Source organism: Vanacampus margaritifer, chromosome 10, assembly GCF_051991255.1.
Source record: "Vanacampus margaritifer isolate UIUO_Vmar chromosome 10, RoL_Vmar_1.0, whole genome shotgun sequence".
NCBI classification, from domain to species: Eukaryota; Metazoa; Chordata; class Actinopteri; order Syngnathiformes; family Syngnathidae; genus Vanacampus; species Vanacampus margaritifer.
This window is the reverse complement of record NC_135441.1, coordinates 18,659,378-18,671,500: the sequence shown is the minus strand read 5'-3', so window position 1 is coordinate 18,671,500 and position 12,123 is coordinate 18,659,378. Positions and strand designations below refer to the sequence as shown.

At 39.9% G+C, this 12,123-nt stretch overlaps 1 protein-coding gene across 3 annotated transcripts in view; it reads right to left on the bottom strand.

Moving 5' to 3' along the window:
* Positions 1-6,777, bottom strand: part of glra4a (glycine receptor, alpha 4a) — a 45,250-nt gene extending 38,473 nt beyond the window's left edge. The window contains exon 1 of one of the 3 annotated variants that reach the window (XM_077578740.1): positions 6,439-6,777. In XM_077578740.1, the coding sequence (XP_077434866.1) occupies positions 6,439-6,506 (68 nt within the window). In that variant the 5' untranslated portion in view covers positions 6,507-6,777. The remainder of the gene's footprint in view (positions 1-6,438) is intronic. The other 2 variants (XM_077578741.1, XM_077578738.1) reach the window with 2 other exon arrangements.
* Positions 6,778-12,123: the final 5,346 nt, after the last annotated feature.

Genomic DNA, 12,123 nt, shown 5'->3' with positions numbered 1-12,123 from the left:
AACAACTTTGGGTTACAAACCAGAAAGCTGGGTCAAATTGACCCAAGTAGTGGGTCTCACCTGTTTTTGACCAAAATTGGGTTATTTTTGACCCAGCAGTTTTAAGAGTGTATCATTAAAACAGAAAAACAAACTTCATATCCCCACAATACACAAGAACTTGTGAAGTTCTCCTAAAGCTAGTAAAACGTATAGAATGCTAATTAAACGTCTCTTGATTAATGGCCTCCCTTTTGCATTGTGCTCGTGTTGGCATTGTTGTGAGTCAACCCTTTCTTCAGTTATTACCAGCTTGGCTTTTATTTAATTTAATTTTTATTTGAAGTCATTAGCTCGGGTAAACATCCCATCTGTCCTCCTTTCGCACTTCCCATTAATCATAGCTTCTTGCTACGATAGCCGGAACAAGTAAAAGTGGGAATTTCCTGTTGTTTTTTTCCCCCCTCTTGAATTTTATTTTCAAAATAAAATAACTTTTATTGGAATAACTTGATCGTGACTTTTTCCTTCTACTCTCTAATGTGGCTTCAACTTAACAGTGTATTAGCCCGCGTGGAACCACACTGCCCCTCAGTGGCCAAACCGGGTGCAACATGAACAGCGCTTCAAATAAAGGCACACACATAAAATAATTTAAATAAAATCGATTTTGGGACATTTAAAACCGATTCTGAATCGTACTAAATGAGAATCGCGATTCTTATGAGAAATTGAATTTTTGGCACACCCTTAGAAACAACTCAAGCTTTTTTTGTGTATGTATTGCCCATCTAGAATCTTCAATTAACCCTGTGCTTCTCAATTATTTTCTGTCATGCCCTTTAGGAAGAAGAAGAAAAAATTGCGTGTATCATTCATTTGTCTCTAAAATTGTTATTAATGCAAAAAAAAAAGAAATATAGGTCAACTTACAACAAAGAATAATTTTGTTAACATTGTTTTTTATCTGTCACAGAAACATGAAAATAAATACATGAATAAATGAGAGTGCCACTGCCACCTAGTGTAGTGGATGTACAATTACCGAAAAAACATTATGCATATTTTAGGAACATTAACTTTTTTTTCAATGTGCAGTTGATCCGTCCTTCTCCTCAGGATGTCTGCTTTCATGTTACATTTCTTTTTTTTTCTTTTCTTGTGAGAACAGAAGTTAGGAGCGCCACAATGTGGCATATGTCATCTTAATTGGAGGGGGGCGTCTGCGGGGGTCCGACAAATGTGACATAAAACAATAAAGTGAAGGCAGTCATGCAAACGCTCAAATAATTTAACGTCTACAGGCTTGATTATTTCCTGTGAGCCCAATGACAGGACGAGAGGACAATTCAATCCAACTCATTTCAAACCCAGCAATGAAACACTTAAATAGACTTTGCAGTGTGCTTTGACGCTTTATTAACCTATTCACTGTGGTGGAAAGTAACACGCGTCCAATAAATCAATAAGAAGCAAAATGGCAGGATAATAGGACTTATTTCCTGATATTTCGCCACATCATTGACTGCAGGCACAAAATATCTTTGCTCATCTCCGTTGACCTTTACATCAACGTCGTTCACTTTCCCACTCTCACTTTATCACGGGTTTGACACACATCACATGACCACAGGGTGGAGAGCGTACAGTATAGGAGCGTATGTTTACCAACCGGTTTTCTCAGGAGTCAACACCACAAAATACCTCCCTCGTCCGTCGGACCTCTACTGTTGTTAACTGTCAAGCTGGTATAGCTTTAAGCTAATGCTAGCTATCTCTCCATTAGCATGACGCCTGAGAGGGAGCACAGTGTTTGGGTGGCAGCTTTGGGTGTCACAAAAAGCGTAAAATTACACGTAAGGCATGAACGGGTGTGTTTTTCAGCGAATAGTTAGAATTATGTCACAGAAAAAGTCACCAACTCGCGAGTCACATGTTTACGGCACTGTTTTCTGTTAGCTATAGCGTCATAAGGTGATATCACGATGTATTGCTTTCAGGGGTCTTTTTAAACTTAAAATAATATATTCACTTTTTGTTTGCTTTGTTACATGTGTGTTATATTTACATTGTTTTCTTGAAAACAGTTAAAAAATATATTTTAAGAACCTTATGATAGTCAAAAAATCTTAAAATCTAACTTTCAACATTGCCTTACGATGGTAAATGTTTTCATTTCCATTTTAGCGTTCCAAACACTGTTTAGTAAAATTAAAGTCAAACTAGTTAAATTGACACTTTTCAGCGAGCATCTCTGCTTGCAGCTACTTTCTATTTACATTTTCATGCGGAAAGTCACATGACCAAACCATATACAGAATAGCGGACTTCGTGTATGTGCAGCGATATCTTACGTTAACCACGAGCTATTGACATGGTGATTGGCACCCAAACTTGCTAGTATATTGTTTTCTTTATCACTGGCGTTTTCAGACCAATGTTAAATTCATTTATCAATATTATATAATATGATAACGTTTACACAGTATGTAAACTAATGTATGTAAAAAAAAGTCTAAACATCACATATGGTCATTCTCGGTAGCTCTTGAAGATATCTTGTGTAAAACAGAAGCTATTATACTAGAGTAGAGGTGTCAAAATTAATTGACAAGTAATCGATTAATAATGATAAAAATATACTCTTAACTCTATTCACTGCCATTGACGGCTATAAACGTCAAAAATAATTTTAACTATTTCTATTAGTTTAGCATTTTTTCCACTTTTGTTAACAATAGTATGAAACCTAGAATTTCTTTATTGTACATTTAGAACAGATATGAAATTTGTGATTAATCGCAAGTTAACTAGTGAAGTCATGCGATTAATTACGATTAAAAACTTTAATTGCCTGACGCCCCAAATTAAAAAAAAATATATATATATTTTTATCCATTCACTGTCATTGACGGCTATAAACGTCAAAAATTTATTTTAACTATTCATATTAGTTTAACATATTTTCCACTTTTGTTAACAATAGTATGAAAACCTAGAATTGAATATTTTAATAATTGAGTAATCATTTAAAGTGATTGCTCAACTTAAAATTGTCCAAATCCGTTGATTTCAGCCTCTCAACACTAATTATTCTCTTATTTCTGTAGTGACGTAAATGCTCAATATTTTTTATTGTATTGCTCAGTCAGACACATTCCGCTAGGGTGCAACAAAATCCCATTCTTTGGTTATCATCCTATTGGTCAAATGTGTTTGTCTGTAACACACACACACCACTCCCAATTTCATATCGCACTCTTCATTCCACATTCTCATTTCCTCTTGTCAGTGACCATCCCGTCCACATCTTATCAATCAGGCTACATGACAATCTTTTTTAATTTTTTCCTAATCTATGACATTTCCCATCTTCAAACTCGACCCCCCTCCCCACCCTTTTCCCTATCTTAGCCTTTTCTCCCAGTGCCAAATGAACTGCATTTCTTTGCTGGCATTTCCCCCTCGCATGCCATTCCGCTCCATCCCGCTGTATCAGATTCTGCCTGTCTTCCGTTCCTCGCCCCTACACGGGTTGAGCGTCTTATTTCTCAGAGGAGATGCTGTCACTTGACTGCTCCCGGGGGCTAAGTGGGCCCGACTCCTCCCTTTCCCCCTGCTCGACCCCCTGGGCCCCCACCCTGCAGTTCCTCGGTGGGATTATGTGACTCTTAATTCCTTTTCGGCTCTCACCTGAAGAGCTTGGCAGGGCATGAAATAGGGAGAGTGCTTCAATGCAAATACACGTTTGGTGACTGGGGTTGAGAAGGGATGGGGGAGGGGGTGGGGGGGTTAAGGGGGTGTATTGCATGTACATGAACATTCCATCAACCTGTTTTGAGGGGTGGGCAACTGTTGGGTGTAAACCAGTGCAAAGTGACAGTAAAAGCATTAATTGTTTTTTTTCACTCATAGAGGCAGGACTTCACTAAGCCACCATATTAACAAGATTGATGTACAGGGTTTCCCCCAGTTCTGTATAGGTGGGCCGCCAGACCTTTATTGGCCCGCTGCCATGCTAAGCTAAGTTCATTCACACCTGTAAGGACAATTTGTTGTCTGAGTGCTCAGTGTTTTGTTTTGTGTTCTTTGTCTTTCCCCTCGTCTCGTTATGTCTAACCACGTCCACTTGTGTGTTTCTTCTCTTCTCAGTGTGTGACCAATCAGTGCCCTAAGCCACTTTTGTTTCCCCAGGTGTGTCTCATTAGTGTTGGTGTATTTAGTCTGTTGTTCTTGTCCAGTCGGTGTGGGAGCATTGTTGACGTTATGCGTGGAAGTTCGTGCGGCTCGTCTCGTCTTGCCAAAGCTCAGCCGTCGTCACAGTCAAGTCGTCCTCGCCACAGTCAAGTCGTCACAGTCAAGTCATCCTAGCCACAATCAAGTCGTCCTCGCCACAGTCAAGTCGTCACAGTCAAGTCGTCCTCGCCACAGTCAAGTCGTCACAGTCAAGTCATCCTAGCCACAATCAAGTCGTCCTCGCCACAGTCAAGTCGTCCTCGCCACAACCAAGTCGACCTCGCCACAACCCAGCCGTCCACGTTCAGCCAGGTCATGGCGACCAGTCTACTCAGGACCTGTCCAGCCATGGTGACCAGTCTACTCAGGACCTGTCCAGCCCTGGTGACCAGTCTACTCAGGACCTGTCCAGCCCTGGTGACCAGTCTACCGACGTCCTGTCCAGCCACGGCGACCAGTCTACTCACGTCATGTCCAGCCACGGTGACCAGTCTACTCACGCCATGCCCAGCCACGGCGACCAGTCTACTCACATCATGTCCAGCCACGGCGACCAGTCTACTCACATCATGTCCAGCCACGGCGACCAGTCTACTCAGGACCTGTCCAGCCCTGGCGACCAGTCTACTCACGTCATGTCCAGCCACGGAGACCAGTCTACTCACGTCATGTCCAGCCACGGTGACCAGTCTACTCACGTCATGTCCAGCCACGGTGACCAGTCGACTCACGTCATGTCCAGCCACGGAGACCAGTCTACTCACGTCATGTCCAGCCATGGCGACCAGTCTACTCAGGACCTACCCAGCCCTGGCGACCAGTCTACTCAGGACCTGTCCAGCCACGGAGACCAGTCTACTCACGTCATGTCCAGCCACGGCGACCAGTCTACTCATGTCATGTCCAGCCACGGCGACCAGTCTACTCATGTCATGTATAGCCACGGCGACCAGTCTACTCACGTCATGTCCAGCCACGGTGACCAGTCTACTCACGTCATGTCCAGCCACAGAGACCAGTCTACTCACGTCATGTCCAGCCACGGCGACCAGTCTACTCAGGACCTGTCAAGCCCTGGCGCCCAGTCTACTCAGGACCTGTCCAGCCACGGCGACCAGTCTACTGACGTCCTGTCCAGCCATGGCGACCAGTCTAGTGACGTCCTGTCCAGCCGTGGCGACCAGTCTACTCAGGACCTGTCCAGCCATGGCGACCAGTCTACCAGTCATGTCCGGTCACGATGACCTGTCCTGTCACGACAACCCGTTCAGTCCAACTACGCTATGTCAGGCCCTGTCCAGTTACGTCCTGTTCACGCCCATCCAGTCATGGTTGTCTGTTCACTTTTTGCCCTGTTTTTCATTAAAGTTCCACATTTTGCACTTCAGTCATGTCTCACTGCTGTCCTTCCCTGCATTTGGGTCAACCGTCCCTCAACCCCTCACACCCACCATGACACAATTTCAAGTCAGTCTACGGTTACAATCCATTACACACAATCCAATTCTTATTGATACATGATTGAGCTGATCCCTTGCAAAACAAAGAACCACAATTGTGCATTATTCGCTTTAAAAATGAGTGTCATGCATATGAACAGTTCACCTGTAGCTATTGGTAATGAATTGTTAGAATAGAATGCAAGCACAAGACAGAATTCCACAGGTAGCTACTTTGATAATTCCGTTCATCCATTTTCTAAAACACTTGTCCAGGGGAGCTGCAGCCTATCGCACCCTGGACTGGTCATCAGACCATCGCAGGGCACATAAAAGACAAACAAGAATTCACATTCACACCTATGGACAATTTAGAGTTATAAATTAGCAACCCGGAGTAACTACAGAAAACACACAAGCACAGGGACAACATGCAAACTAGATTTCCAACTCATTTAGAATTTAATATGGAGTACCATAGCGATATGTAAATTTGATTTAATGTACAAATAAAGATTGAAACAGGATTTAGCGAATTTCTGGCACACGTGCTATAAGCACACTTCCACTGTGGTGCCTCATAGAAAAAGATAAATTGCATGAATAATGCTTTATTCATTATCCACACTGTTAAAGGTTATAGTTTAAGTCATTATTTCCAAATTGCACACTGACACGTTGAGGACAAGTTAAAAAGTAGATATCGCCATAAGGCATTTAAAAACGAAAAAGTTGACGACACACACACAAAACAACGATAACATGACATATGGTCGCTCCTCACCTGATAAAGCCTCCCTGGAAAAAGCAGAACGACAAGACGTAAAGGATCCGGATGACCTGTGGGAGCATCCTCCGACTCGGAAATCTCTCCACCGCCGCGCTGAACAACTTGACTCGAGTGCAATGATGTCGCCAATCAGCAAATCCAGCGTCCGCGGTGCGAGAGTGAGCGAGGGTCGCCAGGCATCGTCTTTTTTTTTCCTTCCTAGTACCAGCGCGTCTGAGAATGAGCGTGCCTTTTGGGGGTGGGAGAAACTTCTTCTTCTTCTTCTTCTTCTTCTTCTTCTTCTTCCTCCCACACGCACTCAAGGGGGACTGAGAGCGTCCAAGCCGACGCGGCGTGATAAGCAGGCGCCTGTCAAGTCAGTCGGTGGTGCTTACCAGGATTTTTTAAATTTTTTTTTAAAATTATTATTATTTTTAAATAAATATTATATGGCCTGAAAGAACAACCAAAACGCTGGATAAAGAGTAAAAGGGGAACCGGCTTTTGTTTGATCTTAATTAGAAGGTGGGGTCGGCTAGGGGGCGTGGTTGGGGCGGAGTGTGAGTTGATTGACAGCTAGTACCGGTACACGTCATGTAAAAAAAAAAAAGGGGGGGGGGGGGGTCGGGGTGTGTGTGCGTGTGTGTGTGTGTGTGTGTGTGTTTTAATAAATGATATTTTGGTGTGAGTTATAATGAGTGATAATTTGTGAATTTACGTCCCCAACTTTAATTCCTTTAATAAAAAAAGAAAGAAAGAAGAAGAAGCGTTTGTGTTCTTTCATATCAACATTTGATTACATTCTTGAAATTACAGATTAACTGAAATCTCCTAAATTTAGTTTGTTATAGAATTCCTTTTTTAAATATATTACTGTAAATGTGTTTGCCTAACATGCAGATTGGGTTGGCATTTTGACACTGACCATGCAAAAAAAGTCGAGCATAGACAAAAACAACAAAATTGGATGACTGAAATAATATTTGCGTTGTTTGAGAAAAGAGGAAAAAATTAGAAAAAATTTATGCTATTATAGCTAGCAAGCTTTTTGTGTGGTTCTTAAATAAAAATGTTAAGGCAGACCACAAATATACTGTATATTCATAACTCAAAGCTCTATTTATTGATTTTGGTCAGGCCACGGCCCCAAAATGTCATTTTCATTCCAAACTACAACAACACTCAGAGCTGAAATAAAATATTAGTCAATTTTGACATGAATTAAATATCTCTCAATCTCATCTCCTAATGTTTTTTTTTTTTTTTCAAATTACAAATCTTCATCATCTGATTGTTGTCTTGGCATATTCAGCAAATGAATTATGTGCTGGTCGGAGGGAAATTGAATACAACATTTTCAGTTAAATTATTTTTGTTTTGAATGAGAATTTTCACTGTACCAGAAAACTTTGATCAAGCCACAATATGCTAAGTGCTTCAAAACAAAAATTTGCATTAATAATTCTGAGTGACCCAGAAACAGACCACATGTGTATTGTTGGCATGGTGACAAGACCCAGGGATACACACACGCTAACCTGACCAAAACATATACAATAATAGATTTGAATAAATTCTGCTGTTTTTAAATTAAATTCACATTTAAAATTTTTACATTAAAATTTTTTTTTAATGTAATAATGTAAATCACCGCGACCCTAGTGAGGAAAAGCGGTCAAGAAAATGGATGGATGGATGGATAATGTAAATCACAATTTAGGCAGTTACGGTAATTCGAGTGCACTTGAATCTGGAACATGAGCTCCATCTGATAAACGAATGGAGGCTTTCGGACATGTCAGACAGGTCAGAAAAGGATGGTTTGTATGTTGTGGATGAGCACAATACAGGACATCACTCACAGAGTTGCTCGTGTGTCAGTCATCTGTCTTTCCCCAGATGATTCCACGGAGCGCAGGATGGCAGATACAGTATGTCACCTTTTTCCATTCGTTGTGGCAAGACGCAGCGGATTAAACTTAAGCCTGCAGCATTTCTCAGTCTTCTTCTTCCCATCTTCAGTGAGACTGGCGTGTCTCCTTGAATTCAGGTAGTGACATCCGGCTTCTCATTGAAAGCTATGATTTAGCGATCCTGCTGAGGTGTCGAAATATGACCAGGACGACAAAAGCGCCTTGTGTCCTCTAATTTACACCAAGAACAAAATTAACTTTCATTATTTTTCCTTGGCTGAAAATATACTCTTAACTCATTCACTGCCATTGATGGCTATAAACGTCAAAAAATAATTTTAACTATTTCTATTAGTTTAGCATTTTTTCCACCTTTGTTAACAATAGTATGGAACCTAGAATTTTTTTTTATTGTACATTTAGAACAGATATGAAATTTGTGATTAATCGCAAGTTAACTAGTGAAGTCATGTGATTAATTATGATTAAAAACTTTAATTGCTTGACGCCCCGAATTAAAAAAATAAATATTTTTTTTTATCCATTCACTGTCATTGACGGCTCTAAACGTCAAAAATTCATTTTAACTATTCATATTAGTTTAACATTTTTTTCACTTTTGTTAACAATAGTATGAAAACCTAGATTTTTTTTATTGCTCATTTAGAACAGATGTAAAATTTGTGATTAATCGTGAGTTAACTAGTGAAGTCATGCGATTAATTACAATAAAAAAATTAATCGCCTCTTGCCTTTAATTTTTAATAATCTTTTTTAAAAATGAATTTATGGCAGTAAATGAGTTAATTGTTATTACTATGATTGTTATTATTATTATTATTATTATATATGGTTTTATTTTCTTAAAGCTTTATTGTAATTTAAAACCCGTGTGGTAGAGTGGCCAGACAGAAGTCATTCCTTAGTAAAGGCACTGGAAGGACTCTCAGACCATGAGAAAGACAATTCTGTGGTCTGACGAGACAAAAAATGAACTCTTTGGTTTGAATGCCTGGCTGAGGACCTTAGAATGGGGTTGCTTATAGAATTTTGATGAAAAAAAAAATTCTTCCATTTTGAGATGAGGCTGTAAAATAACAAAATGTGGAACAAGTCAAATACTTTTCAGCTGCACTGTATATTGGATCAATCAATCCCAGCTGTTACCTCAGCTACATTTACATACAACTTTTATGCTTCACCTCAACCACCAAACCTGATTCTATTCTATTCTAACCCCTGCCGAAATGTGAGAGGGCAGCTCAGTTGAGCGGGTGAGGATGAGGACGATTAAAATCGAGGCGAGGTGATGTGTTCCTGGCAGGTCGACGACTGCAGCTGCTCGTCGACACTGTTGACTCGCAGCGTCGTGTAGCTGTTATTTTCTTAAGAGGTCTGACATTGACTTGACATAAGGCGCCTCCTCGATGTTATGTACACACATAGAAAAAAAGGGAAGGAGGAAAGGACATTTGGCGCAGATCACGTTGTCTCACTCCTGTCATAATAGTAGTCGATTACCACAAAGATCACATTCAGTACAAATTCAGTAGAGTCAATCAATGTCAAATAATACATAAATATTTAAAAAATATTTTAAAAAATAATCAGTAAGTATTTATCATAGCTAATACCTTTAAAATGTTTTTTTTTTTAAATCTAAAATATATTTAAATACAGCGGACGCTCCAAAGTGGAATCAATCCATCGTCATCATAAGCCCCTTAGTAATCATGCAGTCAGTGTTTTAAATAGCATGCCATACACGTGTCAAGAGAAGTTAACTAAGCTAAATAAAACTACAATAAATAAAATATAAATACCTAACCTTTGGAGAGGGAGGAGGAAGATATTTGCTTTCATCTGAAGGCACTGCTGCAATTAGCAAGTACGTCCCGAACCAGAATGGCTTGAGCTGATCGTTTTGTTTGAATTTTGAAGCATATTCTTCCCATAAAAATCACGTTTGGGACATGGCAAGTTATAGCTTAAATTTCAGTGTTTCCCACACCACGTTAAGACTGCCAGACGTTTTCAGAAAAGGGATGCCGTGGGTGCCAGCCGATTTAAGCATTTTGACTGATCTTTCAAGGTCCACAGAATATTATGTGTTTGGACTATGGAAACACACATGCTACCAAATGAAAGATTGAACTCTCATCTTTTATCAGAAAAAAAAGTTTGTTTCTACCTTATTCCGTTTTTCAGTAATCAACAATAGAAAATGGTTAGTTTCACCTCTGTTTTGAAACAAACGTCTTTTAACGTCTTTGGGCACTCCTCCCTAGGATTTTACTAAACGTTATTTAACGTTTTTGGCAGTCAAAGAGTTAATACTTGGGCGGGTCACCCAAGTAGATTTCAAATCTGTGGGAAACACTGTTAATGTACTTGATCAATTCATTTGATACAGAAGATCCAATTTAACATTTTTGATCATGTTGTATGTGTTGGAGCCATTGTCTCTGAACAGAGTAGTTATTGAATTCGTAGATAAGTTAAGATTATAGTTAAGTTGAAATAAGCAAGTATAGAAGTTGTACATTTGTGTTAGTTCTGCTTTGTTTCTGAAGTTTAGTGTTGTCATTTATGTTTAGTATGCCCCCCATTGGTCAGGTATGGCTACTACATTTAGATGTGTGCACTTCCTGATAGGGTAAAAGGTTAAAAGCAAGATGGCGGCCTTGAGCTGCATTCGAGGAAGGTCGGATTTAATTTTATTGTTATGTATTTTATTTTATATTGTATACTGGTTCCTCTTAGAATTTTGTAGTGTGCTATGCTATGACAAAAGCCATCATTTTTGTATATATGTTTATCTCTGATATGTTTGAAACAGTTGTTCAATAAAAAACAAAAGCAAAAAAAAAAGCAGGACTTTTCCCAGTTCTCACCTGAAAGCATTCGAAGCGAAAATAAACAACCGAAATGGAGGATAGTGATAAATTGTTTTTGGTTTTGGTCCTCAAAACACATTTTGACCTCACAATTTTGCTTCATTTATGTATTTATCTTATTTCATAAGCATTCTATACAGTTCAGTAGTTCGCCGTATAAGTTCATGCAGGGAGATAGCGGCATACTGTCACGTACGTTGTGTTACGTGAAGTTATGTCGAATATCTAGTTTTATATTCGAGTACATTGTGTTTTACCATTCACGGTATATGTTTCCATAGTGGTCGCCATTTTAGAGTGACATCACTTCTAATTCGGTCGGTGAAGTCGGGGTACTTTTTTTTCTTCTGACTTCGTAAGTGGGATTTCCGAGTTCAAGGGTGCGTTCCCGTACACACTCCGACTTCCCACTTTCCTCAAATGCAGCATTAGCTCTGGTTATGTGTGCGTGTGCGGGAGGAGAGACAACAAGCTAGGCAGCCCGCTCGGCTTTTTAAGGTTTTTCAAGCATTATTTGACATTAATGACTAACTATTTCAAACTTGAAGGATTAGTATTGTTTATGCATCAACTCTTAAAACTAGCCAACGTCCATAACAGTATGTTTAAAACTTGTATCATTTCTTTGGCCACCAGGGGGCATTTTCCATTTCAAGTGGCCTTTTTTGTAATTGCCATTCATGCAATGCGGTCATGTTCTGGTAAGGTCGTGGGGAGAAATGCTACTGTTGCCATGGTGACAACAGATTCCCACTCCAAAACGCTGTCATGAATTCCATGCTGTTAGTTTAAGTATTGTTTTTAGTATCCTTCCATTCATTTCCGACACTGCCTGTCTCCATGTGGCTCGTGGGTGAGTTGGAGACTATCTCAGATGAGTTAGTTGAGTA